Source organism: Arvicola amphibius, chromosome 10 (genome assembly GCF_903992535.2).
Source record: "Arvicola amphibius chromosome 10, mArvAmp1.2, whole genome shotgun sequence".
NCBI lineage: Eukaryota > Metazoa > Chordata > Mammalia > Rodentia > Cricetidae > Arvicola > Arvicola amphibius.
This window is the reverse complement of record NC_052056.1, coordinates 60,918,982-60,939,711: the sequence shown is the minus strand read 5'-3', so window position 1 is coordinate 60,939,711 and position 20,730 is coordinate 60,918,982. Positions and strand designations below refer to the sequence as shown.

At 41.2% G+C, this 20,730-nt stretch overlaps 1 protein-coding gene across 6 annotated transcripts in view; it reads left to right on the top strand.

Annotated features, from left to right (window-relative positions):
- The window catches only part of Lrch3 (leucine rich repeats and calponin homology domain containing 3), a 97,765-nt gene that overhangs the window by 58,448 nt on the left and 18,587 nt on the right, over positions 1–20,730 (top strand). For 2 of the 6 annotated variants that reach the window (XM_038345288.1, XM_038345285.1), the window contains exons 9-17: positions 405–553; positions 2,924–3,000; positions 7,642–7,693; positions 8,443–8,592; positions 12,892–12,942; positions 14,544–14,597; positions 17,088–17,159; positions 19,579–19,627; positions 20,377–20,484. In XM_038345288.1, the coding sequence (XP_038201216.1) occupies positions 405–553; positions 2,924–3,000; positions 7,642–7,693; positions 8,443–8,592; positions 12,892–12,942; positions 14,544–14,597; positions 17,088–17,159; positions 19,579–19,627; positions 20,377–20,484 (762 nt within the window). The remainder of the gene's footprint in view (positions 1–404; positions 554–2,923; positions 3,001–7,641; positions 7,694–8,442; positions 8,593–12,891; positions 12,943–14,543; positions 14,598–17,087; positions 17,160–19,578; positions 19,628–20,376; positions 20,485–20,730) is intronic. The other 4 variants (XM_038345290.1, XM_038345289.1, XM_038345286.1 and 1 more) reach the window with 3 other exon arrangements.

Genomic DNA, 20,730 nt, shown 5'->3' with positions numbered 1-20,730 from the left:
TCTTATCCCATATCTTCTGTTGTCTTCTGTTCTCTTTTGAGTTAACTGTTACATTTTCTGGATCTAAACTATGAAAAGATACAGACGGCCTTCTGTCTCTAAGCAGCAGCCGTCTTCTGTCCCACAGACTCAGGCTGCCTGTTTAAGACACTGTGGAGCCATCCAGAGGAAGTAAATAGATGGCAGGGTCTACACTTCAATGGTTCACCCTCAGTATTTGCATTCTTTAATGTATTTGGACTAAGGTTTTCAAAAGACTACTTTTGCAAGGGTCAATAGACTAACTCCTAAAGGCATGTGTCACAGAACAGACAAAGGGAAAAGGGAGAGTGTTGTTTAAGCAGATGTCTTTACTGTCTGTTTAACTTTGAATCTCTCTGTCTCTCTTTCTCTGGGGTGTACAGTGGAGCATGATCTGGATCAGATTGACTACATTGACAGCTGCACTACAGAAGAAGAAGAGAGCGATGTCAAACAGCACAAAGGCTTGGATGCCAACAGTCTCAGCTCACAGTTCATGGCATACATTGAACAACGGCGGATCTCCCATGAGGTAGAGTCCCATTCTAGCCTAAGAAAGTTGGTATTCCTACTGAAAACAATTCGGGATGACGTAGATTTCAGTCATGGCAGTTATTTATTGGTTTAGGCCTATTTGTTTTGATTCCCTTTCCAGTTTTAGTTCTGGATTTTTCAAACTTAATTTGGAAAAATCAGGAAGTAGTCTAAAAAATGGTTCAAATTTTATCCTTCAGATAAGAAGGCAGGTTTCATTCATTTGAAGATGCAGTAAAAGGAGACCCAAGCGTGACACCTGAGCATGACCTCAGGCCTTTGTGGAGAGTGCATGGGACAGGATACTTTTTTTTCTTTCCTTTTCTTTTCTTTTCCTGATTGGTTTGTTTTTATATTATTGCTAACTATAAATCATAATTTGTTAGGTAATTAATTAAGCCAATGTTGACTTTTGAGGAAATATTCAAGTTACCCATAGAATAATAATAAGTTTAATTATACTGATGCTTTTATCCTATGTTAACAGAATATAAATTGTTTGCTATTAAAATTCTTGGGTGTCTCGTATAATGAAGCATTGAATTGCCTAAAAAACAAGTAGGCATTCAGACCACTGTGGAATCTCTGCCAATTCCTCAAGGGTCTCAAGTAGAACAGCATTCTTCAATCTATCTAGTCAGCAGAGTAAAATGACTTCATTCTTGTGTGTGCTGCGTTCATGTCTGGAGTTTGTCCCAGGCTCTGAGCAGGCAGTTGTTTGAGGAACACTGGGGCCTTTTTGAAGAGTGATGTCTTTAACTTAGCAATCAAGGATCAACTGCTTCAAGCGGAGTGACTGCGGAGCAGTAGCATTCCTCCAGAGATTCCTCTCCTCCTGTTTGAAGGCTTTGAACACAGTCGTTTTTGTTGCAGTTCAGAGGACACTTGTTTCTAAATCAGATAAAATCACATAAATCAAATCCTATAGCCAAAAAATAATGATAGACCAGAGATTGATAAAACTGACCTATGGTTCAAGCTGTTAGAAGCTGTTAGTTTCTCAGCTGGAGTCAAGACTTACTTTCTAATAAAATTTAAATTAATAATGCTACATAATACTATTTAGAGAAATCCTTTTTTTTCTGTCTTCTTTTAATCACTTTATGATAGGTTGTCTGAGTGGAGTGTCTCTACAACATGGAACAGAAACTGCTCACAAGCCTACTGAGCAGTGTCCCTACCACACTAAGTGTTTTAAGTTCTAACTACTTTTGTGCGGTAGCTGTAATTCTTGGCATAGTGCTCTTGGTATTTCTTTGTCATGTAGCTTTCTACAATTGGGCAGTGCGTAACTTCTGCAGCAGTGGCAGGGAGTCACGCGCTAGCTCAGCAGATGCAGCTCAGCTTGCCAGGAGGGAGTTCTGAGCTCTTTGTTTTGTTTTGTTTTGTTTTGTTTTGTTTTGTTTGTTTCTTGAAACAGGGTCTCTACAGAGTCCTGGCTGCCCTGGAACTCACTGTATAGACCAGGCTGGCCTCGAACTCACAGAGATCCACCTGCCTCTGCCTCCCGAGTAATGAGATTAAAGATGTATGCCACTACGCCCGCTGCTAAGGCCCTTTTTATTCTAACAATATTACTTTTTGTAATCACTAATTAATATAAAAAATAAAAAGATAACCATTTAAATAAAATAAATATTCATAGAGTTTGCATATTTTTATTTATCAAAGCCCATGTAATATGTGTGTCTGTTTCAGTTTGGTTCTGCTTTTGTTCATTTGTTAATATGTATGTGTTGGTGAGTTTGTCAGCACACATACTACAGTGCATCCATAAAGGCCAGAGGACAACTTTGGAGTTGGTTCTCACTGTCCAGCTTTCTGGAGGTTCTGGAGGGCAAACTCAGGTGGCTTGGTCTGCACAGCAAGTGCCTTTCCACAGTGACCCATCTCAGCAGCCCTTGCTATTAGGTTTTTGAGATTGGAGTCTTCCTGTCACCCAGGCTGTCCTCAAACTCAATTTTTTTTTTTTTGCCTCAGCTTCTTGAGTTCTAGGATTATAGGTATGCACCATCACAACCTGCTAGCCTGTATGCTTTTAAACACAGCACTCACAAAGGAATATCCTGTCAAAATAAAATTTTAGTGTCTAATTTTCTAAAAGTAAAAGTAATTAAGAATATAATGACAGCCGGGCGGTGGTGGCGCACGCCTTTAATCCCAGCACTCGGGAGGCAGAGGCAGGCAGATCTCTGTGAGTCCGAGGCCAGCCTGGTCTACAAGGGCTAGGTCCAGGACAGGCTCTAAAAAAGCTGCAGAGAAACCCTGTCTTGAAAAACCAAAAAAAAAAAAAAAAAAGAATATAATGACAGAATTATATATATATAATGTATGTTAAAGTTATTTTCTTTTTTTCCTTTTGGTCTAGGGTTCAGCAGTAAAGCCAGCAGCTGTTAGAGAGTTTCAGAAACCAGAAGACATGAAAAGACACTCACATCAAAGCAGGTGTGAAAAGGCAGCTCTACGTCACTTTTCTGTCTTGAAACTCAGTATTAAGACTGTGAATCGATTTTGCTTTTGTATAAATCCAGATATAATGAAGCAATCTGACTTAGGTGTGCTTTCCATGCCGTGTATTTAAGCTAGATCTGTCTGCATTTGCGCTCACGCCATTGTAAGCATGGAACCTAAACCAGGACCTTAGAATCAGATGATTTGAAAGTACTTAGTAGTAATGAAATTTGTGGTGAGGGGTGTGTATTTATTCTAGAAAATTTAAAGGTTTTCAGAAGCCCCTACTCTGTAACTTAAGTTTTTGGTGGGGGAACAGAGCAGATTATGTGTATTTTTCTTTTCTTTCTTCAATATATACAGTCTCTCCACTGCACTGAGTCTCCCTATTTCTAAAATTAGCTCAATATTGTTTTTCAGTCTAGAATTCTAAAATATTTTTGGCTATAAACTGTAGTTAGGGTTTTTTTTAGTCTTTGGTCTTTGTGTATGAAATCTTAAAAAGAGTAGGCTTGATAGATCTGTTCTTGTTTGTTTTGTTTTCCCAAGTCAGTGTCCCTCTATGTAGCCCTTGGCTGTCTTAGAAGTCAGTCCGTGGACCAGGCTGTCCGTTAACTAAGAGATCCACCTGCCTCTGCCTGGTGCACTCAAAAGCGTGCGCCACCACACCCAGCTGACAGTAAATGTGTTGTCATCTGTCATCCATCCTAGGTCTTTACACAAATGGCATGCTGAATGTCTCAGGAACTATGATGTTGATGGACTGAAGAAAATGTAGGAAGAGTAGTCAATAAGAAAAAATATTTATTTTAATTTTACTTTATTTGCCTTGGTGTTTTGTCATGCTGTCGGGTCCCCTGAAACTGAAGAAGGCAGAGACAGTTGTGAGCTGCCATGTGAGTGCTGGGACTAGAACTCAGGTCCTCTGGAAGAGCGGTCAGTGCTATATTCCACTGAGTCATCTCTCCAGGCCCACATATGAAAATTTTGTAACTTGACCTTTTATACTCATAAATTATTCCTTAGAGGTTTAGTTAAATTTTATATACTTTGTCTTTATCTTAGAATGGATATGGTCATTTTCTTTTGAATGCCCATTAGGTACACCCTTAAGACTTGAGTAAGCTGTTAGACACAAGATATACGGAGAACTTAGAGCCTAAACAACTGGCAAAAGGGCCTGAGCAGGAGCACTGATAGGGATGGAAGACAAAGGATAGTGTCTGAAAGGCTAAGATGAAAAGAGCAGGGTTCATTCTTCCTCTCTGCTGCCTTCGAGGTCGCTGCCATCTCTTTGGCAGCATCGTAGCTCCTACCCCTCCAGCATCTGAGGAATTCCAAAAAAACAAGCCGAGCGGTGGCGGCGCACGCCTTTAATCCCAGCACTTGGGAGACAGAGGCCGGCAGAGCTCTGTGAGTTCAAGGCCAGCCTGGTCTACAAGAGCTAGTTCAGGACAGCCACCAAAGCTACAGAGAAACCTTGTCTCAAAAGAAAAGAGGACCAACAAGTTCACTTGGCACCAGTCAGACTGTTGTGTCAAAATTAAGCAAAACTGACAGAAAGCTAGATGCATTGATTGACATTAGGGTGCAGAGAAGATCTAGAGCCAAACTCTGGTGTCCAGCATCAGTTATGGGATTCTGGAAGTACCTGGTCCACAATGGCTAGGGGCTGGAAGTGCTGCTGATGTGCATCAAAACTGACTGTGCTGAGATCACTCACAATGCTCCCTCCAAGAACCACATCAGAGTCATCAGTCCCAACGCTAGGCTGCACAGCAGTGAACATGAGTAGATACATAAAACCACAAAAACTGCACAGGAAATAGAGAGGGAAGGATGAAGTGCCCCATATTGCTGATCCTCTGGGCCTGCTGCCTTAGTAGTGTTCACTGTGGGCGGAGCTTTGCTGCTCTAGACTTAAAAATGGAGACTGGGTTTGGCTGGCTTCTTAAAAGAAAATTAAGTATAAAGAGAAGGTAAAGAAATATAATAGGAGCTAAGCATAGGCCTGGGATCCCAGGCACTCAGAGGCCTGTGGTAGAAGGATTGAAAATTCAGTTCTAACTGAGACAACTTAGTGAGACCCTGTCTCCAATTGTGTAAAAGAAGGCAGGGCTTAGAAATGTCGTGCAGTGTTGGGGTCCTTCATTATCTTCTGTTTTAAAAATTAGAGAAACATGGTAGGAAGAGGTATATATTAAATGATTCAAAAACAGTGTTCAGGTGAGAACAGATAGCCTGCTGGGGATGGATTTAGTTGATCCCTTCTTTGTTTGGGTTCAGATCATTCACAGATGTCTAATAAAAGCTGTAGGAAGCTTCAGCAATCAAGAGTAGTAGAGCTGGGACAAAGATGTAATTAATCCTAAACAGGTAGTCATTCCAGCATGTTTTTGTGGTCTCTGAGGACGTAATAATACTGTTTGTGTGTGAATGAACATGTCTGTTTGAGGGGATGATGTGTATGCAGGTGTACTTGCATGTATGTATGCATGCATGTAGAGGCCAGGCAGCCTCAGTTGTTGTTCCCCAGGAACACATCCACCTTTTTTGAGACAGGGTCCCTGACTGTCCTGGGAGTCTCCATTTGCTGATTAGGCAAGCTGGCTAGCTACAAGCCCCAGAGATCCTATGTCCACCTCTCCAGCACCAGGATTATAAGTGCTCACCAACTGTTTATGTGCATTCTGGGGGCTGAACTCAGTTTTTCCAGTGCTTGCTTTGCAAATAATTTACCAACCCAGCCATCTCCCCAGCCCTGCAGTATCTTATTTAGTTGAATAACATATCCTAGGGGTAAACATATTTATCCTAACTTTATAAATGAAGATGTTGAGCCAGGCAGTGGTGGCACACTTGGGAGATAGAGGCAGGCGGATCTCTGTGAGTTCGAGGCCAGCCTCGTCTACAAGAGCTAGTTCCAGGACAGGCTCCAAAGCTACAGAGAAACCCTGTCTCAAAAACAAAAACAAAAACAAAAAAAAATGTGTGTTTATGTACATGTGTGTGTGTATGTGTGTGTGTGTATGTATGTGTATATATATATATATATATATATATATATGAAGATGTTGAAGCCCAGCAGACTTTGCAAATTTCCTAATTCATTGGATTTATAACAATATATAGGAATTATTAATTATCAGATTGTTCCCAAAGCAAATATTAGGCAGTGCTCATATACTAAGGGTATTCTAATAATTACATGGATATAATTATTATATATATTATGTATAATTATAGCTGTGACTAATAATGATTCGATTATTTCCAAAGCAAATATTAGGCAGTGCTCATACACTAAGGATATTCCCTGTTGCCTGTTTCTGTTTTTCAAGATGGGTGTCTCAGATGTTTGTGTAGTTAACAAAGACCGGTTGAAGTTGTCTAGAAAGTAGGCGTTTACAAGTGACAGAGGTGCTGAGACAGTGAGCAACAATTAAATTTTGCCTGCTTCTTTATTTTAAATTGAATCCTGTTTTTAGTTTGTTTTCTCTGTCTGTGTGTGTGTGTGTGTGTGTGTGTGTGCGCGCGTGTGCGCGCGCGCGCGCGCATGCGTGTGCATGTACTGTGTCTGTGTTCAGACACCATAGAACAATTTGTAGGGAGTCACTTCTCTCCTTCCACCACGTGGATTCTCAGGGTTAAGCTCAGGTTGTCAGGCTTAGTATGAAGGATAAAGATCCATTGAACTGTATCAATGTAACAGCTCTGAGGGAAAGGTATCCTGGCAGCTGAGAGCCAAGAAATACTACAAAATCACACCACACAATAAACTTCACACAGAGATTTATTGGGAAAGACACAGGAGGGAGGGTGGCTGCCTTTTTGTGGTAGAGAAGCAGCAAGGATCCTACCGGAGAAAAGTTAGGCACATTAGGTGAGGTAGGTGGTAGTCCTAAGTGCCAGGTTAAAGAATTTGAGCCCTGAGTTTGACCTCTAGCACTAGCAAGAAAAAACAATTTTGTTTTTTAGGTGTTGTGATTACAAGAGCTTAGAAAAATTTCTTGTTTGCCTACTAGCCTACTGATGTCAGTGAAACACACATGATTTACAGAGCCTTGAAAAATGTTACCCTGCTTGAGGAAGAAAATAACTACCAAATGTAAAATCGAGGAGGGTGGTGCTGTCTTTGTGTTTGGTAGGCAGCACATAGGGCCACCTTTTCCTTCAGAATGAAAGTCAGGAGTCGTCACTTCGTTCCTTAAGAGGCTGTATCGTAAATATAGTCCCGGTATAGGCTCTGTCTCCGTCCAGGTTTCTGTTGATGAGATGGCTGTGTCCTCAGATCTCAGTTCACACAGCTCTTGTTTCAGTGATGGTAATAAAGTGGGTAATGGCTCTACGTGTCACAAAAAAAAAAAAATGGTGCTGTTTGAAAAGTGCTCTCAGCCAACTATCATCCTGTTGGCTGGATAGACAGTGGGTGGCCAGCCATCAGTGATGCCGTCACATGGTATGCAAGTTGGGGGCGTCAGGTAAGCTGTGGTTTAATGTTATTTCTTGGGCTTACGTTTACTCTTTTAGTTCTAACTCAGCAGGTTGCCTGCTGATCGACAGAAACTTGTTAATAATGAAAATTTCTCCTTATCTTGTTGTCAATGAGTTCTTATTTTTCTTTTTGGGAGCCAGGGTTCCAGCTGAGCCATCATCCGTGTTATCACTGCCACCAAACCACAGTCGGGTAGGTGTTTTAGCTATTAGATTTGTTGCTGTTGTTTGTTTGTTTGTTTGAGACAGGGTTTCTCTATGTAGTCCAGGTTGTACTGGAACTCACTCTGTAGACCAGGCTGGCCTCAAACTCACAGAGACCCACCTGCTTCTCTGCCTCATGAGTGCTGGAATTAAAGGTATGTGCCACCACTACCCAGCCTAGTTACTAGATTTATCTTTGTTATTTCTGTTTTGATTTTGCTAAACTAAGATAACATTCTTTTAATTTTTAATATTTATTTAATGTGTTTATGTACATATGTGTTCTGTATGTTTATATATGTGTGTGTGTCCATGTCCTTGTGCACATGTGTGTGCCTATGCGTGCACATCACACAGCATGCATGTAGAGTGAAGAGGACAGCTTTGGGGAGTTGTTTCTTTTACCAGGTGGGTTCCTGGGATTCAGCTCAGGTCATTAGGTTTTGATGGCAGCACCTTTACTAGCTGAGCTTTCTTGCCAGCCCAGTTTTCTTTTAAATACTTAAACTGCCATTAATTGCCAAATATCTATAAATCTTACTATTTGTCTTCTCAGTTAGTTCATATAGCATGTGTCCATGGTAGTTCCTGCTTTCATACATATAAGAACAGTGAATTTTTAAAAATGTTAATACTGCAAAGTAAAACTTGAGGTAGCAGCATTCTTTATAATGATACAAGTTATTGACATGTTGACTCTTATCCCCACTTTCATGTCCAACATGAAACCTCTTGCAGCTTTCACATTCAGACTTGGAGCTTCATCAGAGGAGAGAACAGTCAGTCGAGTGCACTCGGAGAGAGGCACAGCTCGCAGCCCTGCAGTATGAGGAGGAGAAAATAAGGACTAAGCAGATTCAGAGAGATGCTGTCCTGGACTTTGTCAAAGTAAGACCTTTACCATCATTGACAGATAATATACCCTTGAAGTTAAGAGAGGTAAATATTTATTCATTTTGCCAGGACTGTCAGTTATTGTTTCCTTAATTAAAGGGCCGGTTGTTTCTCTCATAAGGAATCTCAACTAAAGATAGAGTGACTATCTCCATAGCCATAGTAATGACTGGTTATAGGCCAGTAGAAACCATTATCCTGACCACCTTACTATGGGGCTGCTGACTCTCCCATCTCACGTATAGTATAAAGATCATGAAAATGGCCAGGCGGTGGTGGCACATGCCTTTAATCCCAGCACTCAGCAGGCAGAGGCAGGCGGATCTCTGTGAGTTCAAGGCCAGCCTGGTCTACAGAGTGAGTTCTAGGACAACCAGGACTGTTACATAGAGAAAACTTGTCTCAGAAAACAAAACAAAAAGATTATGAAAGTGGCAGTGCTGTGTGAATGTCGCAGTGTTGTCTCCAGATTTTTCCTGTAGCAAATGCTGTTTGTTGGGAGACTACCAGGCTTCGTTCTTTCATGATCTCTGATTGTTTCTTTCCTTCCTGTTTCCATACCTGCTCAGTAAGGACAACCCTGTTACCGTTTCTCCTGTGGATATTTTATAGCATCTCTTGTGCAGTCTGAGGACTATGGGAAACAAATTTTGATTTTATGGCTTGTTTTTTTTTTCATGTAAAATCACCCTTGAAATTATTAAGCAATAAATATTAAGTATTTATAATTTTATTCGCTTAATATGTCTCTCCCATTCATTTGCAAACTTCAAGATAGGAACTGTCTGTTTTATTTGCCAGAACTTAGCAGGTTTGAGTCTGTAGTGTTCTGGAGATTTTTGTTGAATGGGTCACTCTTGCCTAGAAAAGTTTCCTATGTTACAGAATTTTAGACCAAGATTATTTTTTGAAAGTACTCTAAGCATTTTTGTTTTATTGTTTTACATGATGAATTCCTTTATATTTATCTTTATGTGTGTTTTGCCTGCATGTATATATGTGTGTACTGCATGTATGCCTGGGGCTCTTGGATGTAAGAAGGTTTCAGACCCCGTGAAACCATGTGGTTGCTGGGAACCACACACACGTGTGCTCTTCTGCTCCCCCCCCCCCCCGCTGTGTCAGTGCTCTGAGAGTGGTGGTCCTCCTTCTCCTTGGAGTCCTTCAGTCAGAGCCTATTGCTCTGTCAAAATTTAGGAAAACCATTTGTCCATTGACAAATCTAACATCAGTATTCCTAGAAACAAGTTTATAGAGGTCTGAAAAGTGGTCTCAACCCAACCTGTCACCTCCCAGCCCCTCTCTTCTCTCTGCCCGAGATGTCTTTCTCCTCCTTTTGTGCCCTCTTATCTCTGAGAATGTAGGTAGCTAAAATGTCTGTTTTATCACACTCTTTACCTCCTGTCATTCTTTTGCTTAAATCATCTATTACTACACACTGTTTCTTCTGATTTGTCAAGCATCGCCCTCTTTCATAAGTCTTTACTTGACTTATTACCAAGTAAAGACTTAAAGTCAAGTCAAGTCAAGACTCTCTGTTTATTTTATATTTATAACGGGGAAGCTGAGAGTTTGTTTCACAGATGAAGCTGCAACTCTACAGAAATGAAGTACTTGTCCCACATCGTAGGCTAATTGTGGTCAGAAAACAAACCTAGGTTTCCTAAAGCCTTACTTGACTCCTTGGTCGTTTACTGACTGGATAGGCCTTGAGGGAGCGCTGTGATGAGCCTGTAAAGGTAAATAGAGCACAAGGCTCCATTGTGTCTAGTCTTGTCGTGGAACAGTGAGGACAGAAGGGGAAGAAAAGGCTCGGGGTGAAAGCACTGGTTTTACATCAAAGAAGCTATAGAGCACATCAGCTGCACTGACCTCGGAAGGACATGATGTGTTATCCTAGGAACACTCTATGGCATGACAGCTTGAGAGAATGGGAGTGGTTTAGGAGCTAGGAGTGCGCTTCCATAACTTACGCACTTGACTTAATGGCACTTGAGGAAAATAGCAGCTAGTTTAGAATTTGGATTGAAGACAGCAAAAGCTAGTAAGTTGATGAGATGGTGAAGATGACAATGGGAACAATACTTAGAAAATTTATTGAATGGTTTTTGCATACTAAGCATTGTTTTGAGCAGTTTCTTTTAAAAGTCTGTGTCTCTGTCCCCCTCACCCTCCTCTCCTCATTTCTATTTTGTTTTTATTTTTTGAGACAGAGTTTCTCTGGGTAGACCTGGCTGTCCTGGAACTTGCTCTGTAGACCAGACTGGCCTTGAACTCAGAGATCCACCTGCCTCTGCCTCCAAAGTGCTGGGATTAAAGGTGTGTACCACCATACCTAGCCTCTGTCTCTCTCTTTCTCTCTCTCTGTTTAATCTTATAATAAAGAAGTATCATTGTCCTCTTTTTATAGATCAGAAAATTGAGGTGCATGAAAGAAAATAGTTTGCCTGACATGCTTAGCTAGTAATTGCCTTGAACTCACAGAGATCTGCCTGCACTGCCTCCCGAGTACTGGGATTAAAGGCATACACCACCACTGCCTGGCTTAGAGTAGGAGATTCTAATAAAGCCAGGCAGCTCTCAAGACCCTACTCTTACCAGAATGCTATGTTGTCTCTTGGTAATCCATAATGACTCATATACCTTAGGTGATATTGTTAACTCATTTGGCTTGTCTTCTATAGAAGCCTAACAGCTAGTAGGAAGTAAATAGTCATACTGTTGAACTGATCAAACAAATTTCCCACAAGTTTGATCTGTTAAACAGAAGAAAGAAACTATAAGGACTTAGGCAGGAGTAAACATGAGAAGAAAGATCCCTTTGAAAAATCCATCTTCTCGTGTTAGAATAGTCTGGGAAGAATCAAAAGGAGAAAATGGAATAGAAAGTAATTGTAGTAATTAGACTGAACAAAATGAAGATGTAATCTCTAAGCTTGGTTGGCGGTGTTTACAAGAAGAATTGGAAGAAATTGAGTTTGTGCCTGCATGTGTCACTGTGTTCTTTTCTGAGCTATTCTTTGCCCCCCAGGTGTATGATATTAAACTTATAAGTCTGTTACTATTTTAATATTATCATGGCAGGCATTGTGTACTCTGTAAACTAACATATGTGTTAGTGATATTTTGTTCGTAATCTAACAAATAAATTTTGCTTGAAGATCAGAGTGCATGGCTAAGCCACTAGTTAGCCATAGAGGCCAAGCAGTGGTGGCACACATCTTTAATCCCAGCACTCAGGAGACAGAGGCAGACGGATATCTGTGAGTTCAAAGCTACCTGGGGCTACACAAGATTGAATCTGTCTAAAAGAAAAGCAGAACTCACACAAAGGTGATCCCAGCACTTGGGATCACATGCCTTTAATCCCAGCACTAGGGATGTGGAGACAGGAGTGATGGCTGGGTGGAGAAAGGAGCTCAGAGGCAGTCAGTCTGACGATGCGTAGAGACAGGATCACCCTTTCAGTCTGAGCATTGGAGAGGTAAGAACTCTAGTGGCTGGCTGCTCTGCTGCTCTGATCTTCAGCATTAACACCTAATCTGACTCTGAGATTTCATTATTAAGACCAATTAGAATTTGTGCTACACATATGAGAAATTTCTAAATCAATGGGTACCGAACAATGACTAAATCATTGAAGATATATTTAGGAAGAAATATGTAAAGCCATTTGGGTGAATGAGCTCATGAGAGAGTATTCATGTGATACTCTGAATATGTATGTGTAGGTTTTTAATTTTTTTCTTATTTATACTTACAAAAACATGATAATGTAGTTTATTGCTGTTTTTTATTTAAAATGTTTTAAGAAAGGAGCATAATCTCCTTAACTAGTAAATACAAGGAATAAATTGTAGTATGGGAGGTATATGTGTTGCTTTTATTGGTTAATGAATAAAGCTGTTTCGGCTAGTGGCTTACCAGAATAGAGTAAGGAGGGAATTTTAAGCAGATAGAGGAGGAAAGAAGGCAGTTAGGGAGATGCCATGGAGCCAGCAGAGGAGAAAGATGTCTGTGTGCCAGTACTGGTAAACCACAACCTCATGGTAAAATATAAAATAATAGAAATGGGTTAATTTAAGATGTAAGCACTAGCTAAAAATATGCATAAGCACTAGGCCTAGCAGTGTTTTAATTAATATAGTTTCTGTGTGATTATTTCTGGTCTGGGCAGCCGGGAAGCAAACAAGCAGCCTCCACTTACAAAATTGATGTGATTCATTTAATTAAATGGAATGTATAAGTTCCAATATTGAGATTCTAACTAGCTTCCACTTTCTGGGCATACAGCAGAAAGCATCACAAAGTCCACAGAAACAGCAACCTCCTGGAGATGGTGAGGTAAGTCCATATAATTATTTTTCTTGGAATTTATTATTTTTGCAATGGAAAGTTACCATGTTTTCAGTGATCAAAATATTTAAATGATCAAAAAAAATGCTTGTTTGGCTGATGTAGTGACACATGCCCATAATTCCATCATCTGGGAGGCAGAGGCTAAAGAGTTCAAGCCTACCCTAGGCAACATAGTGAATTCCAGGCTAGCCTGAGCTATATAGAGAAACCCTCATCTCAAACCAGCCTTCTTCCCAAAATTGTCTTTTTCCTCCACTGCAAAATTTTACATATGAAGGAAAATAAGGTACAGGATAAAGAAGAAGGCTATGAGAATATATAGATTAGGGCTGCATATAAAACAATCTAGAGAGTCCATCCCTCCCTCCCTCTTTGCAGGCGAATGGTTTTGGTGCTCAACCAGAGAGACCATAGCATTTTGGTTCAGTGCTTATTTCCTTGTTATAACTCATATGTGTTAGTTCCAGATAAGCCTATACAGTTTTATTGCAAATAAATACTTACAATTAGTTGCTTCACTGGTTAAATTTTTGTGCCGATTTTTGTCTGCTAAAGTGAAGATTACTAAATGAATGCTGTTTTAGTATAGTTGACTTTTGTATTGGCCCAGTTTCCCTTATTTTTACCTCCTATATTTTCAGTCTGTGATTATTGCTCTATTTGACTTTGTAAAGTACAGTATTTGAAAACTTAAAGTAAGTTGGGCAGGATGGCTCAGCAAGTTGGACTCTTTCTACCAAACCTGATGACCAATCTGAATTTAATTCCCAGAACCCACAGGACAGAAGATGACAACTGACTCCCACAGATTGTCCTCTGACCTCCACGCGTGTGCTGTGGCATATGCACATGGGACACAAACACACTCCTAAATAAATACATATAAAACCTAATGTGGAGCTTTTTAGAGCACATGGTTTTAAAGCGCAGTCCTTAATATTGTTTGGATTTGCTCCTGCCTGAGCATTTTGAATGTGGCGTTGAGACGTTAAGGGGTTACCCGTGTATTTCCAGTTGTCTTTTTTTCTTTTTCTTTTTCTTGTTTGAGATGATGTCCCCTGTAGCCTAGCCAGGTACTCATACTCATTATGTAAGGTGATGACCCTTGAGTTCCTGCTCCTTCTGTCCCCATTTCCCAAGTGTTTTGTGCCAGGACACCAGCTGACATTTCCTTACTTGTCTGAGAAAGGCAGTGAAAAGTTGACTAGAGCAGAACTCATGACTCTTAGGTTTATTTCTGATTTGTCATTGGTTTTCAAAATGACCACAGAGTCTTTATGCTGTAGCTGCATGAGTACCTTATTGTTCGCTTCTGTGAGCAGAGTTACCGCCTGCCTGAACTTTAAAAGTTGTGTAGACAGTCAGGTCTCATTTGAGGTTGTGTGAGGTCTCTAGGATGAAGTCAGTACTCAGAATCAACCTACTGACTGATGGTGCATGAACTACAGGCGATGCATGTGGTCCTGTGTGTCAGCATCCTTGGAAACGTGTCTTCATATGTTGCTTTCCTATGTATGTATATGTGAAATGTGTCACTTGTGTACATATTTGTTTTTGACATTGCTTCATTTTCTTCCCCTTCCCAGTGTCCCCTCCCATCCCGAAGGTCTCAGCACACAGATGATAGTGCCTTGTTAGTGGTAAGAGAACGTGCAAGTGGAGTTGGTGTTATTTCCAGCTGTTGTGCTTTCACTTAGAATTGATGTCAATGCCATAAAACATGATGGGCGCTGTCACTAAATGCCTTATAAACAACCAGAACTACCTCTTTCCGTTAACTCTGTGATCTAGCCAGGCTAGGAGAGCATTTACACTGAGAACCCTGCTGGCTTTCTATGTGATGAGACATAATGTCAGAGTTAGTTTCGTAAATGCCTTTTCTGATTGTGAGGGCATCTTGTTAATCATTGATTTATTTCGTGAGTCACCCCATGTGTTAAATGGAGTCCCGCCCTCCATGACAATAATTATATATGACAACCTATTTTATCGTGGATTTGTTTTTGTTGTTTTCATTTTTACAAAACGTCCTCCCCGCCTTGCAAATCCAAGCCATGTTCCACATGCACGCTGGAATACCCCACTGGTTGCAGAAGTGGGGACAAAGTTTTATTTACAAGCCTGAGGTCTAAATGCTTATGTGAAGATTGTTCTTCCATGCTCATTTGTAACTCAGGAAAACATTAACTGGAGTACTGTCTATTGACGGTTTTGATACTGTTGTACTTCATTGCCTGTTGCTTCATCCCCTAAAGTAGGTGTAACATGAAGGTTTTATTTCAAGTTCTTTGTGTCAGTCTCCTCCTCCTCCTCTTTTTTTGTTTGTCAAATGTGAAAAAGCCTTGTCCTCAGATCTTTGTAATGCTATTCTCTCTCTCTCTCTCTCTCTCTCTCTCTCTCTCTCTCTCTCTCTCTCTCTCTCTCTCTCTCTCTCTCTCTCTCTCTCTCTCTCTCTGCATGTGCTGCTTTTCTCTCTACCTATACTCCTTGATTGATTTGTACTCATTCATCAGAGATCTGCTTAAGCTTCCCATCTTTGAAATGGCTTCCTTTCTGGGGCCAGAGAGATGGTTCAGCAGTTAAGAGCACTTGTTGCTCTTACAGATAACTCAGTTCCAGTTCCCGGCACCTACATGGTGGTTCACAACTGGTGTGACTCCTCTGCAAGGGGTACAGTGCCTCCTCTGACCTCCAGCAGTCATCAGATATACACGGTGCATATGGTGGAATACATACTTTAAGGCAGAACACCCATAAATCATATAGAGAGTTGGGGAGGCACTGTGATCATGAAAAGATTTCTCAGTGGGTAAAATACTTGCCTTGCATGCATAAAGACCTATGTTTTATTCAGCACCCACTTTAAAAGCCAGGTATGGTGGTGCACACTTGTAATACTGGTACTGGGGCCATGTCCAGTGTCCCTGGGGTCTGCTGACCAGCTAGCCTAGCCTGCGTGACATTCATGACTAAAGCACTTGCTATGCAAGTGTGAGGACCTGAGTTTGAGGCCCTGGATCCCACGCAAGGCGGGATTCAGTAGTGCACCTGTACCCTGTGCTCCTGCCGTGACAGTGAGTGCACACAGACACCCTCGCCCCGCTCATTACGCAGCAGCTGTGACAGAGAGACCCTGTCTCGAAAAAGAGGACCAAAACCTCGGTTGTCCTCTGACTCCACACGTGCACCATGGTACTGGTGCACCCATACCCCACACACATTTATAGGCTTACACTTGGTGCACACGAAGACTTTAAAAGGTAGAGCCAAATGAAAGACTGCACTCCGCTGTCCTTGGTGCTGGCCATATGGAGCTTCGCAGATGTGAAGATGAAATGTGGGGTCATCTGCACAGCATGAAGCAGAGCCTCATGTCCTGGCTCTTCCCCAGTATAACTTGGGTTAATATTGAAAATACTTTGATTTATTAAAAATAGATCAAAAATGCTTCATTAAAAATGAATTCTGTGGCTGTATTATTTCCTTTTCACAGAACAATAGAAGACACATATTTAGTTTCAAAGTGATTTTGCTAAAATCATAGGTGTCTTAAGTTTTATTTCCATGCAAAATAATTTTTCTTTTTTGTTTTCTTTTTTCGAAACAATGTTACTTTGGTGCCTGTCCTGGAACTTGCTCTGTAGATCAGGCTGGCCTTGAACTCACAGAAATCTGCTTGTCTCTGCCTCTTGAGAACTGGATTAAAGGTGTGCACCACCACTGCCCAGCATGAAATTTTATTAAGAAATACCTCTTTTTTTATTACAAGATGAATGTATGTATGTATGTATGTATAGGAAACATGAGTTCTGAAACATTTGCTTGTCTTTTTCTTTTCTGTGATTATTAGCAGCTATAAAACTAGAATGCTTCTTAATTCTAGATTACTGTGGTCTGAGGTCATGAGAGTATTCTGAATTATATACATAGAAACATTCTGCTATGTAAATGTTACATGATGCAGTTTTTCCCAACTCTTGTCAGCCCTAATACCCTAATAGTATCTTAGTAAACAATTTAAAAGTTTGTTGATGACCTTTCCTCTGCTAATTTTACTGCTTAGCTTTGCCTGCCTGGCATTTGCTAACTCAGATGCTGCCTTCTGTTTCTTCTCTTTGTTTGAAATGCAGTCGCTGTCAGGCATGGACCGAGGAAGCTGCGTGGCCACCCTGCCTCACTCTTCTGCCTTCACACCTCTGAAGGTATCTCTTGTTGCTCTAATGCACCAGGAAATTCCAGGAGGGGAACGGGTGTGTGCAGGGGCAGGATATCCTTTTCCTTCCACACTTTCAGGGTCACCACACTGACATGCAGCTCCCACTAAATGTCTCCTTTGAGTTGATGTTGAATGCTCTGGTTACCAAGTAGGTAATTGTTAAGTACTTTTCTTAAACGACAAACCTCTCCGCCAACGCAAATAATCCCAATCAGACCAAATCAGACTAAATTGAAAGATACTCAGGTTTAATGGGTGCCAGCACTCCCAGGTGGCCCTGGGAAAACATGGAGAGGGGAAGATGGAAAAGGGGAGACCACATGTTCATTCTCTGGGGGGCAGTTTAAATAGCCTGTGGGAGTGGTCTTGACCTTCCTTGGGGAAGGGTTACCTTTTGGGGAGGCTTTCTTGACCCTCCCTAGGGAGGGGTCACCCTTTGGTGGGCTTTCTCAGAGGTGGAGTTTAGACTAAGGCAACTCCCAGGGGAGGGAGCTTATGCCAGGAACTGGGGGGAAGCCCCCTAACTAAACAGTAATGACCAACTACAGAGTCATAGTTGACAGCAGGCAGGCATTGTACTTGGATACAAAAGGGTATGTGAACATAAGAGGTGCTAAGGAGAGGTTAAGGAAGTGGACATTTCTTTTTTAATTAGCTGAACTCTGTTTCCTTCTTACAGATAAACTTTATATCCATTTAGTAAGTTATTGCTCCATTTTTCACTTTTGTCAATGAATTGAAAATGTTAGGATTTGACCAGGTACACAACGCCTTTAATCCTAGCACTCCAGAGGCAGAGGTAGGCAATTCTCTTTAAGTTTGAGGGCAGCCTGGTCTATGTAGAGTTCCAAGAAAGTCTGGATTACATAGAGAGATCTTGTCACATAAAACCCTAAGGAAAATGTTAGTACTCAAATATTCTAGAAAATATATGTCATTTTCTGTGTATGCATACGTATGTGTGTGCATGCATGCATGTATGTGTGCATGCATGCATGTATGTGTGCATGCATGCATGTATGTCTGCATGCATGTATAGTGTTGTTGATTGAACCTAGAACATGTTATTTAAGTCATCTACCACTAAGCCATACCCCAGCAATTATCATGTTTTAAATATATTTTAATAGAAATTAAGAAATGGTCATTGCACTTTCTTTGAAGATTGCAGTTTACTCTCCAAAGAAAAACTAGTGCTTAAGAAACTATATTAAAGAGTCTGGAAGGATGATTCAGCGATTAAGAGTACTGGCTGCTTTTCCAGAGGACCTCGGTTCAATTCCCAGCACCCACATGGCAGTAAACAACCGTTGTAACTCCAGGCATCAAATACCCTCACACAGACATACATATAGGCAAAACAACAATGCACATAAAGTAAATAAATCATTAAAAAAGAAAAAAGAAACTATATTAAAAGGAAAGGTTTCCACAAGGACTCCTAATTATAGTTGAGAGGGTGCCTGAACTGGCCTTCTCCTGTAATCAGATTGGTGACTATCCTAATGGTCATCAGAGAGTCTTCATCCAGTAGCTGAAGGAAGAAGATTCAAAGTTTCACAGCCAAACACTGGGCCAAGCTCCGGGAGTCCTGTTGAAGACTCCTGGAAGGATTGTTTGAGCCAGGGGGGCCAAAGTCATGATGCTGTAAAACCTTGTATGAGAGGAAGGATTGTGTGTGCTGGGGTTGGGGGGGTGTCAAGGTCATGATAAGGAAACCCACAGAGACAGCTGAACTGAGCTCATGGGACCTCACAGAGACTGGACCAAGGACTGATGCATAGAACAGACCTAGACCTCTGTATGTGTGTGACAGTTATATCACTTGGTCTGTTTGTGGGGCCTCCTAGCAGTGGAATCAGGAACTGTCTCTGGTGCTTGAACTAGCTTTTGGGAACCCATTCCTCATCTTGGGTTGCCTTACCCAGCCTTGATGCAAGCGGGGAAACTTGGTCCTGCCTCATCTTGATGTGCCATGCTTTGAGGGGGGCGGCCTATCACTTTCTGAATGGAAACCAAGGATTGGTGGATGGGGGAGGGGTGGGAGAGGAGGGGATGGGAGGAGAGGAGGAAGGAAAAACTGCAGTTGGGATGTAAAATAATCTAAAAAGTAAGGTCTCTCTTTTTATATTTCTTAATAACTGTTTATGCCTTAGGTTGATCCTTTCCCACAGTTTTTGGAGAGGTCAGTTATATCTTTAGAGGATGCATTACATAAATACAACTAAGCAAACAATTTGTCTTTTTAGGAAAAAGTAGAAAATCAATCAGTTTTACCAAACTTTCATTTCTAGGCTTAGTTTTGAAGGGAAGTTGCATGACTCTTCTATATTCCCTAAGTTACTAGAATGTGGAAACTGCCCTTGCTTGGATGGTAACTGTTGATATGGTCTGTTTCTCCATAGAGTGACGACAGAGTCAGTGTCACCTCAAGCTTTCCCACGACAGAGACAGGTAATAGACACAAAAGTGCTGTGGCTAATTGGGGGGGGGGGGGGGGGGGGGATGGGAACAGAGTCTTGTCAGGCTAGCAAGAACTAATGGTTCTTCTGCCTCATCCCCCAAATACTGGGATTACAAAGGTACCTGTTATCAGTTATTCTTTACCAGGATTGTTGTGTGTGTGTGTGTGCGTGTGCGTGTGCGTGTGCGTGTGTGTGTGTATGAGAGAGAGAGAGAGAGAGAGAGAGAGAGAGAGAGAGAGAGAGGAGCCATCTGATTCTCGTGCTTCTACCTCCATCCCCAGAGCATTGGCTGTGCCACCTTGTCTGGTTTCCATAGTGTTGGGGAGCAGAGTGATCAAACCCAGGGCTTTATGAATGTGCAGCAAGCACTCTACCAACTAAGTCACAGGCCTAGCCCCTCTTTACCAGGATTTCTGTTTTTACTAGTTGGCCATTTGATAAGGAAAATGAATAGGAATTAGCAGGGCTATACGTTTGCAAGAGACTAAGTTCGGTGTATTAACTTTTAGCCTCCATTTGTTGATATACTAAAAATTACAGAACTTTTAAAATAAATAAGCAGCTTTACTTTATACATGAGTTTTTCACTAATGAATAGAATCATCATTTTATATCACTGCCATGTTTGATTTGATTTTCCTTTTGTGCTATTTATCGGATTTTTGACATTTGTTTATATCATCTTTGAGTTGCTCCCCATCTCCTTTAACATCATCTTGCTTTTCCATGCTGATATAGTCCATCATTCCCCTGCATATTCTTTTCCTGCTGCTACCCAGAGAAATCAGCCCCAGCGCCCTGAAAGCTTCCTTTTCCGAGCTGCCGTTAGGGCAGAAACCAATAAAGGTGAGTGGTAGCAACTTTAAGTGCATGGCAGAGTGGGGAGTGGCTGTACACAATGACGTGAACTCTTACATGCTTTCAACGGCACACCTAGCTATCATCTTGGCAAAAGTTAGCTCAGCAGGTGTCTATAACTCACTAACATTAAGTCAGGAGCATATTGGGTTTTTGTTTGGATTAGAAATTTCCTTAGTACCATTTAAAATATAGTGTTTCAACTATGCATGGTGGTACATACCTATAATCCTG